At 53.8% G+C, this 20,455-nt stretch overlaps 1 protein-coding gene across 1 annotated transcript in view; it reads left to right on the top strand.

Annotated features, from left to right (window-relative positions):
- Positions 1-20,455, top strand: part of LOC119154087 (collagen alpha-1(I) chain-like) — a 90,512-nt gene that overhangs the window by 48,455 nt on the left and 21,602 nt on the right. The window contains 15 exon segments of the mRNA XM_037401257.1: positions 3,331-3,592; positions 3,677-4,086; positions 7,476-7,520; positions 8,397-8,516; positions 12,713-12,751; positions 12,879-12,932; positions 13,813-13,866; positions 16,235-16,342; positions 17,057-17,110; positions 18,189-18,242; positions 18,369-18,413; positions 18,708-18,761; positions 19,516-19,560; positions 19,945-19,998; positions 20,085-20,129. Coding sequence (XP_037257154.1) covers positions 3,331-3,592; positions 3,677-4,086; positions 7,476-7,520; positions 8,397-8,516; positions 12,713-12,751; positions 12,879-12,932; positions 13,813-13,866; positions 16,235-16,342; positions 17,057-17,110; positions 18,189-18,242; positions 18,369-18,413; positions 18,708-18,761; positions 19,516-19,560; positions 19,945-19,998; positions 20,085-20,129 — 1,443 coding nt within the window.

Here is a 20,455-nt window from a genome sequence, read left to right as displayed (position 1 = left end):
ACTGGTTTGCTCTCTGGGCTGTGTTGTATGCTGTCACAGGGGAGGAATGTTCTTTCTTTGGTTGTTCACTAACGTTTCTGAATGGCTTAAGCAAAACCACAGGGTCTTCAGCTGGAAAGGTGCTACGTTCTGGGTGGAGTTTCTGATGCTGATCTAAGGGCAGCAGGGCAAGGGCTTGTCCTGCCCTAGGTCCTGTTCCCAGCAGTCCCCCATTCAGCACTGTGCTCTGTGAACTGCACGGTAGGGTCCATGCAGCTCCCTGGTCTGCCTGAAAAACCACTCTAGCACCAAAAAATTTCTTTAAAAAATCCGGTGCCATTTTAATGCAGTGCAGAGTGTGTCCATGTGGTGAGCTTTGCCCAGCTTGCAATTGCTTCCTCAGACCGACTGCTACCAGCCACTGCCCAGGCCCCTGTGGCTCTAAGCAAAGGGCACAGGCTGGCCAGGATGCTTGGATGAGGGCAGGGACGTGCCAGCTGGCCACACTCAAGAGCTTGCCGTGATGCTCCAGGTCCAGCCTGCCCATCCTGCGGATGAGCAGCACTGGCTGCTTCCCTGCTCTCACCACTTGAAGCCTGATTTCCTTCCACCTCAAAGGCAGCAAAACCGCTGTGATTTAATTGGCAGCATGTTTTAATTTGTTCCAGACTCTGCAGGCTTGTTCATTGTACATTAGCATTTCTCTTGATGAAAACAGCTTCATTGCAGCCTGTCCCCTTCAGGTGCTTTGCTCTGATGACTTTGTGCAGAGCTTTTGCCCCTTACTTTCCTCCATCTCCTTGAATTTTACCCAGACACTGGGTGCTGTTCAGGAAACACAGTGTTTATCTTCTTTTGCTCTTCAGGGCTGCAATGATAACAAGCTCGCCTGGAGGTTGAGCCGGTGGGCTGGGAAGTGCCCAAGGGAAAATCTGAGAGCATCTAACTGCTAAAGCTGGCTGAAGGGAGCTGGCTGGAGATGAATGAGGCTTGCCTTTTCTAAATTGCTTCTCCCTTCTCTCTTGTTTTATGTGTTTTACCCTTCAGTTGCATCCAGTGGTTTTCCCAGCCTGCAAGGCAGGACCATAGGTCCCTGTTAGAGGTCTCTGGAGAAAGAGGAGCTGGCTAGTCACCTCTGGTCTTTGCTTTCCCACTTGCTATCTCTCTTTCCTTTGCTTTCTGTCTTTTCTTGCCTCATCCTGACCTTTCTCAACCATTCCTCCTTGGCACTGGGTTGCCACTTGCCTACTTAGCACCTACTATAGACACCGTTCTTTAGTATAGACTGCTGGGTGAAGGTGTCCAGGGGTTGTGTCCTTGGCTGGCATCAGCAGTAGTTATTGGCACTGCTCACTTTTTAGGAGGATACTGATTTGCCCTTGTTAGAACTTCTTGTGGGGAAAGACTCTGTCTGGGGTGGATTTTGGAGGGGGAAAACAGTTGTCAAAATACTTCATTTTGATATTTAAACAAAAAAAAGTCAACATATTTTTTTCTGTCTTGAAATGAGGTTTAGTTTATAAAATTGCTTGTGCATGAAAGCTTGACATCAAAGTAAATTATAACAAATTCTATATAACAAACAAAGCCAGGACCGCCCAAAAAAGTTTTTGTCAACTGAGAGCAAAGCATTTTGACTGTTTTAAAAAGAAACTCTTCAAACCTGACATTTGAAAATTGAAAAATGAAGATGTTTGCTTTTCCTCCCCACTTGGAATGGGAAGAGGTTGGAAATCTCCAGCCTGATGGCATGGCATCCAGCAGCAGAGCAAAGGCTTCAGCAGCTCCTGCTGACTTTGGAGCTCCTCTGCCTCCCAGAACCCTCCAGAAGTGGGGTTGACCAGAGCCACCTCCCCCGACCCACTGGTACCATTGGATCCTCACTTGCAGAATCATCACTTCTGGCAGTGGAATTGTTGGGTTTCCTACTTGTTGTTCATGCAGCTCCACGTTAGTGCTGCCAGGCAGGCATACACCTTGGGTCTGTGGTGCAGAGCAGAATTAGAGCCAAGTAATGGGTTCAATCAACAGAAGATAGGATGGGAAGGATGATGGGAAGGATGCTCCTTACCTCCTTGTACCTCTCTGCTCCCCTTCTACAGCCCCGCAAGACAAGCATGGGCCTGCATCTCCCTCTAGTGACTTCTTGCAGACTATCTCTTCATCAGCTGCATGGCACCAGCCCCAAGGAGCCACCAGCCAGGGCTGAGCTCTCACCCAGCTCTTCTTGGTGCCATGGGCCAGGTTGTCTGTGCCCTGTGGAGCTCAGTGGAGCGCGGAGCAAGCTCTGAGCTAGGGGTGGTGGGCATGGAAGTGCTGCCAGCTGGTCCAGGAGAGGCGAAGGTCCTTCATACCCACCAGCCAACCCAGCCCTGGGTCTCTGTCTGTGTGGCTCGGTGTGCAAGCCCAGTCTTAAGACACTTACACTGGTGTGTAATGTAAAGCTGATGTGTGTTTTAAATGCAGGTAACTCTAGAATTTAACTCCTTTTCTACATTCAGTGCTTTTGCCTTGAGCGTAGATGTTTCTAGCAACATGGCAGTTCTCCTCCACCCATGGGTGGTGCCTAGGCTCCGCTGGTGGTTGTAGGGCTGAAAGAGGCATCGTGACCTGCACCATCCTGAGGGAGCCGTTTAACACGGTAGCTGAAGACAGAATGAATTCCTGGCAAGCCACTGCCTTAAATTAATTTGCCACAAGCAGCCAGGAGGCTCCTCCACCTGGGCTGGTGCCTGCCTTCCCTTCCCAACCCTCGGAGCTTTGCCAGCAGCACTATTGCAGCTGCTGGATTGGGAAGATGTGTGGTGGGGGCTGCGAGCTCCCCTCTGACCTGCCCGTACCATTGCCCCGAGACCACCAGGAGCCTCGAAATAAGGCAGAAGCAGCAAAATCAAAGGCTGAAGGGGCAGGCTGATCCCCCATGTAACTCTATACATTTGCTTTAATTGTTTTAGTAATTGCTCTCAAGCTTGGGTTTCTGTCGTTAGGCTGTGGGCTCTTCTCTCGGTGCCTCTCCAGCACAGAAAATTGCGTGGGGGGCTCAGTGCGGTGGGACTGTGAGAAGGAGGTTCATGTTAGCGTGACCCACGCCAACAACTGGCTCGTGTCCCTTGTCGAGCACCAGTTTTATTTTGTAGTGGCTGAACTGACCTGCCTGTTGCTGACGAGCTGCCCTGGAGCTCAGGGGCTCCTGCCTGGGACTTGCAAGCCATGAGCTGCTTCATCCCCCACAGCAGCGTTCATGCATGTGGGAAATTAAGAAGCACGAGTGTGTTGAACAGGGAAGGGGGCGTGGGTGTGAGGAAGGAAGTGAAAACTTCAAATTTCATTTTTTCCTTTCTTCCTTTTCAGGACTCCAGACTCACCAATTCAGATCTGAGCCTGGGGCCACCTTGGACGTGGGACAACACCCAGGAGACCCTCAACCTCCAACCCGATGGGAGCTCCCTGACATCGCTCTCTGCTACCGAGATGCCATCTGCTGAGGAGGAGGAGGGGAGCCTTTCTATTGAGGATGAAGACTTTGAGCTGTTGAACTCCACCTATAATAAAATCACTGGCCCTGGCAGGCCAGGGCTCAGCAGGAGCAGCCCGTGGGTCGCTGGTAGCTCTGGTGAGTTCATAGTCATAGTTACCTCTGGTTTTCCTGCACAACATTGTGACGCCTGGGTATCTGATGGTGCTTTTGTCCACCCAGGACCCTCCATCAAAACACACAGAGCAGCCAAGAAGGAGCGTGCCTCCGACCCCCGGGAGGAGAACGTCACCACAGAGAAGCTGACGGGTGATGCGGGCAGCCGCCGACGGCTGTCACACGGCAAACCCGGCGATGCCATCGCTGACCTGGACGTGCCTGCCACCTTCGCCAAGGTCTCCCCATCGGTGCATCAGGCAGCTGCCCCCAAAGGAAATGTTCCCAGAGGTCCCCTGGGGACGGGGTCAGCGGTGGGTGTCCTGGAGCATCCTCCAGTAGCAGCCAGCCCTGCTGTCCCAGGGCTCGGGAATGGTGCTGCCCGCTCAGGGCACCCCATCTCACCGGTGACACGCAGGCAGCAGGGTCATGCGAAGCCGGGACCACCGGGGCTGCCAGGACCACCGGGGCTGCCGGTGAGTGGTGGAGGTGATGGCTGTGGGAGGGGAGTGATGGGTGGTGGGTGCATCTTCCCCTCCAGAGTGGGTGGTGGGTGCAGGCTGCTGAGCTGCAGTGCCAGCAGCTTCCCATGGGAAACTGGGGGGGAAACTCTTCTCTGTGCAGGCAGCATGGGGCTGTGCACCAGCCTGGCCCTGTGAGAAGAACCAGAGAAGGTTTTTTGATGTGCCTGAAGAAACTCTACTGGCAACTGAAGAGGAGATGATGATTCCCTTATCCCCCCTGCCCTAGAGATGGTCTCAAGTCATTTCACCACATTGTTAGTTTTCACTTCACCAGGCCCTGCCCAGAGGCAGGCTGAGGGGCTCAGTGAGGCCAAGCCATCTCCTCCAGCCCCTGTCCCCACATCAAACCCCACGTGTCAGCACATAGTCCCCACCGGCATCTCTGTCTTTTGCTTCTCTACCACTGTGACACCCCAGAATTTGTGCTGGTACTAAGCAGAGCATTGAATTTGTCTTGAAATAAGTTTTGAAGTTTTGATATTTTTCAGATTATTCATCCATCACAGTGAAGTCACCAGTTTTCACTGAGAAGCAGCAGAATATTTTTTTTTCCTATGTTTATTTTCTTCCAACAACATGATTTCCCTTATTTGGTTACATTTTTTAATTCCTCTAGAAAATTGCATTTGATTTACCCAGTGCCACATAGTGACTGACCATGGGCACCTTCTCACCCACCCTGGGCATCTGCCCACACAAAAGCCATCTGGGATGCCCTGAGCTCGGGGCTGCCCTGGGGGATTCATCCGGATGCTGCAGGGCAGGTCTCCACACGTGGCTGGTTTTATGGCTGTTCAAGGGACTTGGCACTAAATTTGTCACGGATGAGCCAGGCTTCATAGGATAACTGTTAAATTTAGGACTGCTAGCTTCCCCCTCGAGCCATCTCCTTGCTGCTGCAGCTATTGCCTGCAAAAATAGAAGAAAATGGCAAAAGGAACAGATGCTGAAGGATGAAAAAAATCCCAGAAGTGCAGGAAACGTCACGGCATTTGACAGCCCTGCTGCCAGCCGGCAGAAGGGGAGGCAGCACGAGGAGGGGACCCAGCCAGGAGGGAACTGCTTTTCCCTCCTGTAAAAAGCATTGAGATGGGGTTTTCTTGGTTGTGAGCATCCTGGGTGGAAACACAGGTACAAGGAGCTCCATTGGGGCATTAGCAGTTTGAGATGCTGGCACAAGCAGGTGTGGGCTTGAAGCTCTGCCATGGCATGTGCCGTGCATGGTTAGAGCTATTATTGGAGCTAAAATTATGTCCTGAGCATGTCAGCCTTTCCTGATGTTTCGTTACTGCTCCCCAGGGCTGAGGACAAGTGGGGTCTGCCCTTGCTGCTGGTCCCCGAAGGTTCTCCTGCCTCCTTGGGTCTCCATCCCACCAAGCCCCTTCAGCCGCCCTGAGTCATGGGGGGTCCCAGGCACATAGAGGCTGTTTTGGGGCTGCTGCCCAGCCCTGAATTCATACCCACACGCCTCACTGCTGCCATGCCCCATGCTCGTGGTGATGCTGGCAAAGGTGCGATGGATGTTTTGGGTGTTTAAATGTATCCTGTGGAAGGGAAACCAAAGAATTGGTGTTCTTGCCTTGGAAAACTTCATTAAAAGGGGTTTTCCTTTGGGAATGGGTTTTTGCTGTACCTCTGGTTTTGGTGGGAGTGATGTGTGGCTCACCCTTTCACTGCATCATCTCGGGCAGCCTTGCACCCGGGACCTGGGCACAAGGCAGGGTGCGTGTCTGAAGGTGACATCTCTCATTATTCTTGGAGGAAAGCTTTGGGAATAATGGGGGGTTAGCATCAACTTTTTCACTTGTGGGTTTTTTCTTCTCCTCTTTCAGTGGCAGTTGATTAGGGAAATTGGTGGGGCACAGACCTCCAGCCCTGCACCCCACCAGGCTCCTCTCCTTCAGTGCAAGTTCATGTATGTCGTTTGCCACCCTCAGAGATTTTTATGCCTTTGCAAACACTTTGAGTAGCTGTTCCAGTCAGGAGGTTTGGATGGAAGTGTTTATTTATAATCCTGCCGAATCCTGATAATGCTCTAATGCTGTTCAGGGCATTTCTGGGCTGCAGACCCCACAGACTGCATGCCCTCAGTTCCCATACCAGTCACCATCCACTGTAAAGTCATTGGAGATCAACTGGGGAAAAAAACAACACGTTGTGAGAAATTAAAAGTGTTTCTTTAAAACCTGCTGATTTTTATGATCTTGCTAATCCTCCTTGCAGGGGTTTCATTGTGTTGCCAGTATTCAAAAGCTCCTTGGCTTTCATAGACAGTGTTTCATGGGGGTTCCCAGCTGTCACTATGTCCCCATAGGCTTTGCTTTTTTTTTTTTTTTTTTCCCCCTCAAACTTAGCACTAGCTGTTTAGCAGCAGAGATGTGGTTTCTATTTGTAGGCTTAAATTGAATCCTGCTGGAGGCATCTGGTATCAGGGATGACGTGAGTTTGGCCTCTTTACCCATCCCAACTTACCATTACCCATCCCATCGGCACAAGGCAGCGAGGTCGGGGCTTGCCTCGGTGGTCACAGGAATGCTGCTGTGTCTGTGCTTGGGTTGTGTTAATTCAGGGTGGATTCCCAGGCTCGCTACCAGGCTTGGATAAGGCTGTTTGCAAGCTCAGAACAAAAACGACAGCAGTAACTGGAGCCACCAGAGCCGCAGCTCTGCAGCAGACACACAGGTAGATGCTGTGCTGCAGCCCAGCACGTTATCAGTCTCTGCTGACATCTTCCAGGGAGATTTCTTTCATCACGAAAAGCCAGGATCTCCCATCTGACTTGGTTTCTGTCTGGACAGATGCTTCAGTAAGCCCTGAAGTGGGGTCACCGCTTGGCCAAAATGCGCTCTTTTGACTAGAGATGGGCTAGATCAGATCTCACACAAGTTAGAAGCCACAGATGTTTGCATCCTTGTCCAAACTACTGTTTGAGTATGTGGACATCATCCAACTTTATGGGATTTTTCCCTAACACTGTCTTTCCTCACCAGGTGTCAGGAAATGTGCTCCTGCTCCCCGGCCATATCATCTGGGGCATTTCTGTGATGGATGCTGCAGGATTACACTGTGCAGCTGCCTGAGCAGAGCTGCTTTCTGATGCCAGGGCAGGAGACTGGGAAGGGAGCAGCATAAAATAGGTTGCACTTTCCACCCGCTGGTCTTTGGGGTGTTTCTTTGAGGCTCGGTGCTGCTGGGTTGCTCTGAATCAGCCGTTTCAGTTCCTGCTTCCCTGGAGCTCGGGTGGCCCTGGCCATGGCACTGGTCACCCAGCCACCGTGGGATCTCCTCTGGTTGTGGGGTCCCCCTTTGGGGTGACACAGTGCTCCTTCTTTGCCTTTCAGGGCTGTCCTGGGAGACGTGGACTGGTGGGACCCAAAGGAGACAAAGTGAGTATCCGGGAAAACACAGGAAGGTGCAGGATGGGGTGTAGGGTCCAGGGCAAATCCCACAGGTGGTTTGGGTTGGTTTGGCTGTTTTTCACCAGGAGGGCAGTGTGAGCTTATGAAGTAGCAGCCTGGTGGCCCTTTGTGTGCATTTGGAAGAGGAAAGAACTTTTTTTACTGGGTATTTGAAGCCCAGACTGAGGACTAAGCTGTCCAGACAAGCTGCTCTCCTTCCTCTGAGCCACTTCCTGACTCTGCAGAGGCAGCAGAGCAGAGACAAAGCAGCTTTAGCTCAGGTCACCTGGAGGAGGGATGCTGGCATGTCCCGAAGTTCAGCCCCATGCTATATCCACCAGCTCATCTTGGAGGGACATCTGTCCTCCAGCACCATGTTGGTCAGACCCTCGGCTGCCCTTCCTGCTCCAGGAACCCCGCACACAGCAGCGCGCACGGTGCAGCTTGGTCTCCTGCAGCACACAGCATTGCCTTGGAGATGCTCTGGATTAAGTGCGGTGCCTCAGTTTCCCCATCAGTAAAACAGTGATAGTGCTCCCAACCACTTTTGCACAGCAGTTTCCATTTTTCCCAAGCTGTAGAGGGTCAGTCTCATTGCCCCATGAATCATGCCACTTCTGTGTGCTTTAGCTTCAATTCCTGTGGCATTTAGATGGGTCTGGGCACAGGCACGTGTGTGCGAAGCTCATTCCTTTTGCTTTCCATCTTGTCATGGTTATTTAGATGTTAAGAGCTGGTTTGAACCCAGGAACGTGCCTAGACCCAGCCTCCACCCAGAGGCTGACTTGAGTCCGAGCCCATGTCCAGCCTGTGTTGACTGTTAAGCCCCCGGCTGGTTTTAAGGAGCTGCCCTTGTCTTTCCAGGGGTACCCTGGAGCCATGGGTCGAACGGGCCCCCCCGGTGACCCGGGCCCTGTGGGCATCCCCGGTGTCCCCACCATCGTCCTCTGGAGGAACTCCAGGGAGGACTGGCAGATGTTCACGGTGAGTTACAGCCACAGCAGGCTTGGACTTCCCCGTCGGCTCCTGGGCAGGCATGCCTCTGCTGGGATGTGAGCTGGGAGGGAGGGTTTGCCATGGTTTGAAATCCCGGATATGCAGGGTGGGAAGACAGAGATGGGGTGGGCAGGTGGGGGCAGAGGGAGGATGCCAAGGCTGCAGCTCGCTGGGGGTGGCTCTGCGGGCAGCTGTGCTTGGTGAAACGGGATCAGCATGTGCCCTATTTACAGCTGTGCTCACACAGCTCTCGCTTTCCCCTGTGACCGACTGGGAGATCTTGGGTCCCTGTGGTCCACGCACATCCATGACATCCCTAGGTTGGTTCGTGGCCTACCGCTGTAGGACAGGGGCCAAAGGTCCAAGCCATGCAGAAGGCAGCCCCTCTCCTGCTCTGCATTACCAGTTACGAAGCATTGCTCCTGTTTTCCACCATATTCCAGTTTCCTGCTGTGCCCCAGCTGTGTGCCGTGGCTTTGGCTCACAGGGTTTGTGCCTGTCAAGCTTCTTGCCAAGACGAGGTATTTTTTTGCCTGAGCTCTGCTGCTGGGGGGGAGCACAGAAGCAGGGATGGGACTTGTGGGGAGGCAGGAGTGCTTCAGCTGCTGCATAGCTGGCTGCAAAACCCCACACACTGCAGAAGCGATCACTGCAGCCACCCAGCCAGCCCCGTCTGGGTTTCCCAGCTGCCTACAGCTAAGCAGCTGCTGTGGTTAATCTCAAACTCCCTCTCAAGCCTTGCCTGAGGCAGGCAGGGCAAGAGCTGAAGGCACTGGCTTTCTAACTGCCTTAGGCACTTCACCAGCCTGGGGCTCCCTGGAGTGGGATCGCTCTCTGCATTGTGCATCTGTAACATCCCTTGACTTATCTTCAACTCATTGATTTGTGAAGTGTGATGGCACCCTCCACTCCAGGACAAATGCCTTTGGTGCTGGCAAGACCATACAGCGAGGAGGACCTCTGCTCTGCAGCACAGCATGTCCTGAGAAAGGGATGATGCTGGCTGGAGGTATGAGGTGGGGAGTGGCCCCGTGCTGGTCTGGCTCCGAGCCTGGACTGACTGACCAGAAGTCCTTGGGCCAGACCTGCCCCTTGCTGTTTTGTGTTGGCTTAGATCAAAGCATCGGCAGATAAATACCTTCCTTAGAGAGCAGATTCCCCCTGGGAAGGGCAGGAAAGCTGATCATTGGGCGATACCTTGGTTGACCTGGAGGACCTCCATGTTCTCCTGTCCTCCTGCTGCTCTAGAGCAGGTGCTGTGCTGTTATCGATGCTCACAAGACCCATTGCAGGCACACAGTGTGGGAAGAGAGTAAACGGGGAGAGAGGAGAGCAAGCTGCAAGTGATGGCTGGAAGAAGCTGGCAGTGCCAGAGAGCATCTCCATGCCTGCGCCAGGGCAGTCACCTTACTCCCAGAGCATTTGGGGTGGACACCTGCAGAATTGATTCCTGTTGTCAGAGCATGATTACAGCACTTTGCAGGGCTGCTGATGCTCTTTGCTCCGCACACTCAGTCAGAATTGCATTTTTTTTTCCCCCTGCCTGCATTTGGAAAGGGATCTCGGGCTTTGTTCTTCTGCAGGCAGAAGTGCTCATGCCTACGGATGTTGCTGCAGACTGTGATTCCTCTGGTGCACCATTCCTTTGGTGCTTAGGTGCTGGGAGTGCTGGAGGGAGCAGACACTCGTCTGGGTTTGGGAAGCTGAAGCTGGAGGGCTGCCGGGGCCCTGGCCGCAGGCTCCCGGTGGGTTGTGTGCTGGCACTTGGCCCGGTGCTTTTGGCAAAGTGCCGATCTCGAGGGGAAGGCAGTGTCTGGCAGGGATGACGTGGGGCACCCAAAAGCCTTTCTGGGCTATTGTGTCTGTGGCCATATGACCCCCGCAGCGCCGGTGGCGGCGTTTTGCTCAGCAGCAGGAAACAGGAGTGCAAAGCTGTGGGCTGGGATTTGCTAATCTTTGTTGAGATAGCACAGGGGTGAAAAGCTGGGTTCTGTGGGGATGGGGGGTGGGGTGGGGTGTGCTGTCTGCTTCTGCCGTCCCCTGTAACTTACTGGGGGGCTGGAGAAATGTTGTGGCTTGGGACAGTGCTGCTTTTGCCAACTGAATGCTTGTGATTTGGGGGCTGCAGGGGTTGACATTCTGGGCATTTGGGGTTTGTTGTTGGCTCAGCCTTTGGAAATGCAAGTCAGAGGGGCTGCTTCTCAGGCTGGGGGATGTAATGCGGTATGATGGACCAGGAAAGCAAGGGGCGTCCCAGAGCAGTTATGGCTGTTGGGATGCTCAGTAACCTGTCCTGCTCCTTCCTGGTAAAAGAAGCCTTTGCCATTCATGGAAACTGAGCAAAACCAGCTTCAGGCCACCGCGGTTCCAACCCAAGCCCCTGTCATGCGTTTATGTTTACAACAGGTTGACAGGCCTTGGGTTTGCCAAGAAGTTGTCTCAGTGTAGCTCGACGGGCAGGAGCTGTTGCAGTCTTGTTCTAGCAGTGCTGACTTCAGTAGTGGTGGAGTCCCAGAAGCTGGGGAATGAGGTGGGAGAACTGGAGCTCCCATAGTTATTAGGGAGCTTAATTTACAGTACTAGAGTCCTTTATCTCTCCCAGTATCTTTAAAAGCAAGAGGTCAGGCTGGGAAATGAGGGCTGGTAACCTTAGAGCAAAATAAAATAGTGCTTCATGCAAAAAAGAAGCAACCTTTAGGTATGTCCTGCTACTGAACAGTCAGCAGCGATGCAGTTCTATGGCTGTGTGGCTTTGTGGCCGTGGGGAGGGTGGGCACAGGGTGGGCTGGGGAGGGTGGCTGAGACCATGCTGCAGAGCATGACCTGCTCCTCGAGGAGCTGTTGGAAGGGTTTTCTCTGCCCTACTCTCGGGCTGAAGTTTTACAGGAGGATGTATCCATACAGCAGTCACTCCCCGTCCTCCATCCCCTCTATCTGCGTATGATCCCGCTGCCCGTCACACTGCTCCCTGCTGACCAGAGCTGCAGCGAGCAAAGTACCGACTATTTCCTGCTGAAATTGCAGAAGGCAATTAATTTCTCTCCCCTCTCCTTGGCATCTGGTGCTCTGAAATATGAGTTCATGTCTCCTGTGGGATTTTTTTTTTCCCCCTTTTTAAAAGGCTGGAATATTTTTTTTTAAGCCTAATGAAACAATATCCTGTCCCAAGTGAATCTGAGTTCACTGATTCCCGAGACAAGCAAAAGCTTTGGCCATGCTCCAACCACCTAAAAAAGTTTTTCTGAGCATCTTTTGAGGGAAATGAGAACTGGCTGGACAAGAGGACTGTGGCCTGGCCCTGGAAGGCTGGCAAGGATTGCTCCCGTTCACTCACGGTAATCAATTCGGGATCAACTTGAAAGGAACCAAGATGCCTGGTGCAGCATTAGAGCTAGTTAAATGCATCCATCCATCATCTGCCCCCGAGAGCCCCGCTCATTATTAGAAATATTTCCATATGTTGAAAGGTCTGTGTTTATTTTCGTTAATGAGTTCCTTGGCTTTTTCCCTTCTCTTCTCTCTGGTATCGGAGGATGGATCTTTGGGGGGGTGGACAGGAGGGGGTTTCCTGGCGCCCCTGAGGCTGAAGCTGGGGAGCACGTGGAAATCTTGCCCCTCCAGCTGCTTAGGACTGGGGTGATGGACAAGGGGGGCTTTTCTTAGCCTTTGATGCAAGCCAGGATTTGGAGGAGCTCTCTGGACCATATGTCTGGGCTCACCGTGGGAAGGAGGAGGAGGAGCAAAGGTGGGTTTTGCCTCCTGAGTGTCTGTGGTTTGTGGTGCATGGGAGGGCAGGAGGATGGCTGGTAGCTGGAGATACCTGACGGTACCTGCACTCACCAATAACATGTTTCTGACCTCTCCACATGCAAAACATTTTTGGTGTCCCAAGGCTGCAAGATCATCCACAGGGAAGCTGAATTTCAACAAACTTCAGAAGAAGTGGACTCTGTCTTAGTTTGCTAATGAGGCCAATAGTTCCTTATCTCCTACACATTGTCCTTAGATTAAGCCTTCTCCTGTGACATGCACAGAAGTAATATAAAAAAAAGTGGATTAGAGGATTGGTTCATTGCTGTCTTCCCAAACAACAGGAAAAAAGTGTTGAAGACAGCAAAAAGGGATTTGGGATTGGGTTTTGGGGTTTTTTTGACATATTGCTTTTTCTCCCACTCTCCTTTCAGCAATCATCATTTTACCAGCTTCTGCATGCAGGCTGGCCGGTGAGTATAGCTGTTAAGTAACTTTTTCTGGTTTGTTTTTCCCTCGGCTTGGTCAGCTGCGTTTTTCTTCTCTCCAAGCACTCTGTCAATGAGATCTGTTTTACAAGTGTTTCTCTTTTTCATTTAGAGAAAACCTGGAGCCCCTGGCCCCCCCGGACATCCAGGGAAAACAGGAGCACCTGTAAGTAAGAAAAGCCCTGGTGTCCCCACCGTGGCTGGGTGCTGCTTGGCCCCACTGCCACCCTGGCTGGCCCGGGGCACCCTGCAGGGTCAATGGCCTCAATCACTTGCACAGTCCTGAGCTGCCCCAAAAAGTATCTGCTGCCCGGTGGCTTCTGGCATGCTGTAATTAAGGGCTTTGGGATTAGGTTTCAAAGAAGCCTAATGGTTTGCTTGTCTGCTTTCCACCGAAACCCAGATGATGTTTGATATCTAACTCCCCGGGTTTTGTTGGCAGACGCAGCCCCTGCCCCTCTGTCTCTGCCAGCTGAATGGTGCTGCCTTGTCTTCCCCAGGGCATCGGGTTCCTGCCCCCCTGTTTGGATAGGGACCATGTGGATCCCTCCCAGAGGCACAAAAGCAAGCCAGAGACCAGCTGATGCAGTACTTGAATGGGGCCAAGCCCCATGCTGGTGGGTGTGCAGCCCCGTGCCCATGCAACCCTCAGGATTGCTGGGTGATGCTTGCCCACCCCGGCATCTGGCCTCTGCAATAAGGGCAGTGCCATGAGGCAAAAAAACCAAAGGCAAAACTCCCTGTCCTGACCTCCTGTAGGGCGCCAAAGCAATGGGGAGCGGGGCACCAAAGCTGTGGGGAATGGGATCTGTTGCTGCCTCCAAGCCTACCCTGGCCACGGACCCTGTGATGGTGGGCAGGGTGGTGGGTGCGCTGAGGGATGCGAATCCTCCCACTCTGCCCTTCCCAAGGCTGCCTCTGCATTGCTTGTTGTCCTCCCCGTGGCAGCCTCTGCAGGGCTCCAGCTGTCCTTGGCATGGAGCAGGACCGGGGGGAGGGCGGAGGGGGGGGATGTGTTTTTTGACTCAGTCCCTGTTTGCACACAGGGACCCTGTGGAGATCCAGGGGAGCCTGGTGAGAAAGGCCAGCGGGGATATGCGGTAAGTGGGGGTGCTGGCTGGGGGGGGGGGGGAGCTTGGCTGCAGGGCAAGCCCAGTTTGGAGAGGCTGAGCGTGCCCTTGGGGCTGTCCTGGGGACCCTCGGAGACCCTGCCCCTCTTGGATCAAACCCGGGAGCACTGGGTGAGGGAGAACTGTAACAGCCAGGTGTGCTGCTGGTTTGGGAATGGTGCAAGGAAATGTGTGCCTGGTTTGAAAGCTCATGGGAGGTGATGTCCCCTCCCCCTGGGGACCTTGCTGTGGCTGGCAGGGGTGGCTCTGCACAGCAGACTCATTCCCCTGACTGAGTCAGTGCTGTAGCTCCTCTTGCCCTGTGCTTGCAGCACCCTGCTCCAGCAGGTACATGGTCTCAATGGCTGCTCAGCACAGTCCCGTTGGGTGCTGGACTCTGCTGTGTGTTACCTGATGCCCTCCCAAGCTGGTGGACACAGGTTGGCACAGTTGTCCCAAAAGCATTCTGTCCTTTTGTCACCTGCTGAAAACCACCCACCTCCTTCCCCGTGGCTCTGGCTGAAGGGATGTGCCAGTACCTGGCCACCTCCCCCAGGACTGACCGAGTGAGCCCATGGGGTTTGGATGCCCTGTGGGTAAAAGGAAAGGCAAGCAGATGTCCCAGTCTCCCAGCATCGCTGGAGCTTTCCAAAAAGCTTATGATAGAAGTTAGAGTCAATATCTTGGGCAAGAAAGGGAGCTACACCACCAGGCGCTGCGTGTCTGCTCTCCTTTGTGTATCCTGCCACCCTGTCACCCCTGGCCCCACTCTTATGCAGCAGGGGTGCACCCCAGGGATAGTATTTTACCAGCTGCTAACATCTGGAAGACATCACTGACTGTGTTAAGCCGGTTGAGTGTAAACACTGGAGTCTGTCAGTATAGCTTAACGAAAAAGTGCCGAAGTTATTCTCCATCTTCACATAAACAGGATCTGTGAGGAGAGTCAGAAGTTCGGGGTGGGGATCAGCACAGAAACGGAAAGGAGTAAATTTTTTCCACCCATCACAGTCCATCTGCAAGCCTGATGTCTTCAGTTCGGGGGGCTGTGTCACAGCCACAGCCCTGTCCCCAGCTCCTTGCTCTCCTGCTCTTGCTTTGGCATCTACCAAAGGCTTTGTGTGGCAGGTTTCCAACAGGGAAACTCAACTCTGCTTTGGACTCGGCTCTTGACCAGTCTGGGGTGGTTTTTGTTAACGTTCATGTTTCTACTAGATGTTGGCCCAAGAGGTCTTTGATGCCTGTTCAGGCTCCAGCAGGTCTCCGCTCCCTGCTCTCACTGCCTGGGGCAGGCTGATTGTATGACACCAGGGGTGAGGAAGAGGAGGAGGCATTTCATCCACCTGCACCAGCCCCAAGCACCATTGGGTTGGGTTGGGTTGGGTTTGCCCACGATCTGTTTCGTATTTGGCCTGTCTCCTTGGGCTCGCCTGCCACAGTCACAGCCCAAGGTGCATCGCAGCCCAGGTCTCTTTCTTGCAAAATTGCAAATAACAATAAATATTCCCCAGAGCAGGGACTAGGAGTGGAATGGGGCAAAAAAGCTGGCTTTGGGGCTGGGTCCCCCAAGCATACATGACCACTAATGAGCATGGGGGATGCACGTGGGTGGCTGTGCGAGGCTGAAGCCCTTGGGGGAGGGAGATGGAAAAACAAACCTCCCCAAAACAAGCTTTTATATTTTCACAACCAGATTCTTCACTTGAGAAGTAACTGAGGCAGCTGCATGTTTCTGCCCTTCCTTCAAACTCTGACTTTGCAAACTAGAACAAAGTTCAGTTTTTGGACTTGACCAAATGTTCCAAAATTTTTGAGAAATCAAAAGTCAAAGTGAGTTGAAGGGAAATGTCCTCTCTTTGTTCCAGACTGCGCTTTATCTTACCTTAATTCAGAATAGTCCATGAGCTAAGGGATAAAAAAGCTGCCTGTAAGCTTTAGCTGGTGATGCCCAGTCCAGAGGATCTGCTCAGGCTCTTGCATATGGGAAGGCATCAGAAATGGCTTTGAGCATAAGCCCCAGAGCAAGAAGCAGATGCAAAGGGTTTTCGCTTGCCCTTCTCTTAACGTATTGCTGCTTCTTTGCCTTCTACTTTCTTTCTTTCTTGCTGTATGGCTGCTGGTTGTGACTCTCCCACGGTTTCAGTCGGAGAGCCTGGGCAGACCCACATGCCCAATGTTTACAGGGCCTGGATCCATGGAGGTTCTCTCCCTGCCAGCCTCCCCGTCTCCTTGTGAGGTATTTGGTGTTCAGCAGGTATTGCTGCAAAAGCAGGAGGCAAGGAGAGCTCAGCATTTCATTTATTGGTTTCGTAATGATGTGGATTTTTTAATTTTCTATGCTTGGCTTTTTTCTACCCAGGGTGAACCCGGGCTCCAGGGCTTGCCAGGACGTGTGGGTTACCCGGGCTCAGATGGCTTCCCTGGCCTGGATGGCAAACCTGGGCCGTGGGGGCTGCCAGGCGAGCAGGTGAGCTGCAGGCAGGGCCATGGCATGGCTGGTGTCGAGGGGAATGTGCATCCCCAAGCCCTGGGCAGGAGACAAGAGGCTCCTAATGCTGCTGCTCTTTATGTTCCCTTGCCTCCTTCAACTGAAATATTCCTCCTAAGCCTACAAACCCAGGCAGTCCTGGATTAATGCCTCAAGTTTCATGCTTCCCCCCTAAAAAAGCTGTAGAACGTCACGTGTGTCTGTTGAGGTGCACCTGGGATAGCCTGAGCGCTGCAAATCCTGCACTGTGGGTGGCCTGAGCATGAGGGCTGGGCTGCTCATCTGCATCTGAGCCTCCCAGTTGCTTTTACAGGAGAAAATAACTGGGAGAGGGGAAGAAAGAAATGAAACCAATTATGGACTGCCTGGATAGAGTTCAAGACATGAAACTGGTCACTTGGTGGTGTGACAGTTCTTGCCCTTTTCCAGACCCCTGGCAGCAATCCCTGGGGAGCACGGACAATGCACCTGGGCTTGGAAGCTTTCTCAGGGGGGCTATTGGAGGATGGTATCAGGGGCTGGACCACACTGAGAGGTTTGGGGGTCCCAGCAGCCCCCTGGGAGTGTGCACCAGGGTGGCCGTGGGCAGGAGGCAGCACAGTGGGGAGGGGGGAGTGGGTCTGGAGCTGGACATGGGTGGGAGGCACAGGGCAGCCCCTCAATGCCTGCTTGGCTCCTTTTCCCTCTCCCCAGGGACTGCAGGGCTTCCAGGGTGACCGGGGACTGGCTGGCGAGAAGGGAGAAGAGGTAAGGTGGCTCTCACTTGCTCAGCACTCAGTGCTGTGGGCACACCTCGGTGCCAGCCCCAGTCTCAGTCCACTTAATGCCAAGCAATAAGAGCTTTCCAGTACTGGTTCCACTGGTACTGCACCAGCAGCGCCTGGTACCCGCATCCCCCCAGGCCTGCAGCCACGTGTGCCAGCCTGATGTGATGTTACGGGGTGGGATGCCCTATTGCCACGCTCCAGCCGTGTGGGGTCTGGCTGGCAGCTGCCCTCACCGCTGCGCCCGCTGTGCAAGCCCCCAGGCAGCGGGGGCTGCTGGTGCACGTCGCTGCAGTTCCTCTCCAGGCTGCTCCCAGGGTTTGTCAGCCACGATATAAAATGTTCAAAAAAAAGCAAGTGCTTTTTTCCCCCTTTTCCACCACCCAGTCTTTTTAAGGCAAGTGTTAGCTAAAAGTTTTGGAGCTGCCCAGGAGATTTTGGGCTCCTTTGAGGTCTGATCATAGTGGGGTGTTTGAAACCTAGTTTCTTCTTTTTTGAAACAGCAGCCCCACACAGTTTATCATATAGCTTTTCTGGCCTGGACTTTGTACCCTCTGTGCCTGTGAGCATCCTCCAAGCATCCAGACAGAGAATCTCTTGCCCCTGGGCTCAACCTCTGTGCACTTGAGCACCCAGCAGCTGCAGACACGTGAGGCTTTGCACCGCTCGCATGGGCCCGTGAAGCTTTTCTTCTTCTTCCCCACGGCCACTGTGCACAGCTCAGGGCACCATGGTGTCCTCCAAGGCACAGGCGATGCCACCCAGCGTGGCGCTGCTATGGAGAGCCCTGTCCCAGCCCTGCGGGTGCTGGAGCACACCTCCGTGTCACCATTGGGTGCAACACTAGCTTGGGGCACGGGAGGGGAGCAGCCACAGTGGGGTGGCACTGTGCTAGGGACAAGCAAGCAGCCAGGCTTTTCTTCTGGGGCTGCCTCATTTAGCAGAAGCTTGAGGGTCCCCATCCCCCAGTACCACACCAGCAGCCCTTTGGGGCACAGCAGCCACATTTGAACTCCTGGTGGTCCAGCTGGGGTTCATACATCCTTGTTGTTCCATTTCAGGGTTTCTTAGGTGACCCTGGACCAGCTGGGGAGAAAGGAGAGAAGGGAGCCAAGGTGAGGGTGTCTGTCCTTGCTTTTCACAGCCCTGCCTGGGTTGGGCAGGGGGTTGCTCCTTCCCTGCCATGGCCCCCCAGCCCCAGGTCTCTACTCCATCGCTCAGCCTGCTCTTGGCTTTTCCAGGGCGTGAAGGGAGAAAATGGTCTGCCAGGTCCTGCAGGGCTTCATGTGAGTTAATGGAAAAGCTGATGGGGGGGGGGGGGGGGGGGTGTCGTTCCCTGCCACACAGGGATTGCTCCTTCCCTCCATCTCCTTTCCTGGGCCAGCACCTTTGCTTCTCAGTGATGGTCCCAAGCTCCATCCCTGGCTCCAGGCCACATTCTGGCTTTGAGCAAAGCCCTCATGGTCTCTGTGTTTTCACTGACCTTCCTGCAAGGGATGGGACAAAGGCAGCTGCCACCTTGGGGTGAGAACCTCGGGGTGGGCACCTTGCTGACACCCTGCTCCCGGCTTCTTTCCCAGGGGATGTCAGGTCTGAAGGGTGCGATGGGGTTCCAAGGCCCCATGGGGCTGGAGGTGAGTGGTTTTGCTTTCTCTGTGTCACCAGCCATCCCCAAAGAGGTGCAGGAGCCTGCTGCACCCCACTGGAAAGATGGGTCCAAGGAGGAAGGACTCGGGCTCTGTGGGTCACTGGCACTGCTTTGTGGTTCGCTCTTACAAAATCCTTGAGTTTTGTTGTTTGGTTTTTTGTTTTCCTGAGACCTGGATGTAATTACATCTGTATCTTTGTCCTGGAGGTGGCTTTTATTAATGGGATTATTGCCCCAGAGCAACCAGGCACCTTGTCCCTCTGCGTGTTGGGGGCAGGAGCCTCCCCTTGCCTCCAGCCTCTCCCACATGGCTGTTGGCATCCCAGCTCATTCTCCTGGCTGGTGATGAAGAAAAATGAGCTTTTGTGGATCACGTTGCATTGTGGTTTATTTTAGGTGACCACCTTCAGCTGAGATGAATCCCAGGCTGACAGCACCTGGGTTTTTCCATGCTGCACTCAGCCCACTGATAGCTTAACTGTTGCCACATCTTTGGGAGGCATCCCAGCCTGGGAAGGGTTTGCAGAGGCTTTAAAAGGCAAACAGAGGTGGTGAATGGAAGCACCTTGCAACTTGAAGGGAGTGGGGGAGCCAGGGGCTGGCCAGGTTGCTTTTCGAAGGGGCACCAAGTAGCTGATGCTTGAGACAAAGAAAAGGGAGAATTTGGGGTGTGAAGATTAAAACAAGAGAACCAAAGCAAAACAAGCTAGAAAAACTGCATTCTTTCACTCCTGGTCCAGGGAGAAGGTGGCTCGGTGGGTCCCCCAGGCCCTGCTGGCCCCATGGTAAGTCACAGCTTTTCGGTTCAAACGGCCGCTGGAACGCAGGTGGTGGCTGGGCTGGGGGAGCTGCTGCTGCCCAGCCCGCAGGAGCAGGGCAGGGCCACCATGGGCAGGCTGGGATGTGCCACGATGTCCTGCCCAGATTCATCCCTTGTGCTGATTTACCCCTGAAAAGGATGCATCTGGTTAAAATGCAGCCTCCTGGGGGGAGGGAGGGTGGATTGCAGAAGGTCAAATGGTGTTAAAACTCACACATGCTAGTAAAGCCCCCCCAGTACCCCCACGAGCCTGTGGCTGCTGCCATGGGAAATGCTGTGGGGAGCCCTGTTCCGCCTCCTCCTGCATGGTGCAGGCGGCTGCAGGGCTGAGCATCCTCTTGTGCTGCAGGGAGAGCCAGGCCAGCCGGGATCCGTCGGGTGCCGAGGCGTCAATGGCTCTCAGGTGGGTCTGCCCTGGCTGCCTCCCTTTGCTATTTGGGATTTTCTGGCCACTGTGCTCACCCCGTCCTTTCCCTGCTTTCTCCCCAGGGAGAAATGGGCCCTCCTGGCTCGCCTGGCCCCCGGGGCCCCAAGGTACTTGCACCAAGGGATGAGCAAACCGCACGGTGCAGCGGTGTCCTGGGGGACAGCTGCTAGGGGTGCTGGGATGGGAGAGTGTCCCAAGCATCACCTAGCCCAGAGGGGTCTCCTCCAGCTGGGCTGCATTCTCAACCCACCCCAAAGTCTGCAAAGAGGCTGAGACAGGGGTGGGAATCCGTTCTGTACTCCGTGCAGTGGTGGGGGGGTCCCCTCACACCAGCCCGCTGGGAGCCCTGGAGCTCCTCAGCAGCACTGTATTTCCCAAGAGAGGTTTTGCACCACAGGCTTTGCACAATGTGTACGGGGGTTTGATTCTAACA

Source organism: Falco rusticolus, chromosome 9 (assembly GCF_015220075.1).
Source record: "Falco rusticolus isolate bFalRus1 chromosome 9, bFalRus1.pri, whole genome shotgun sequence".
Taxonomy (NCBI): domain Eukaryota; kingdom Metazoa; phylum Chordata; class Aves; order Falconiformes; family Falconidae; genus Falco; species Falco rusticolus.
Note: the sequence above shows the minus strand (reverse complement) of the source record. Positions and strands in the feature narration are given on the sequence as shown.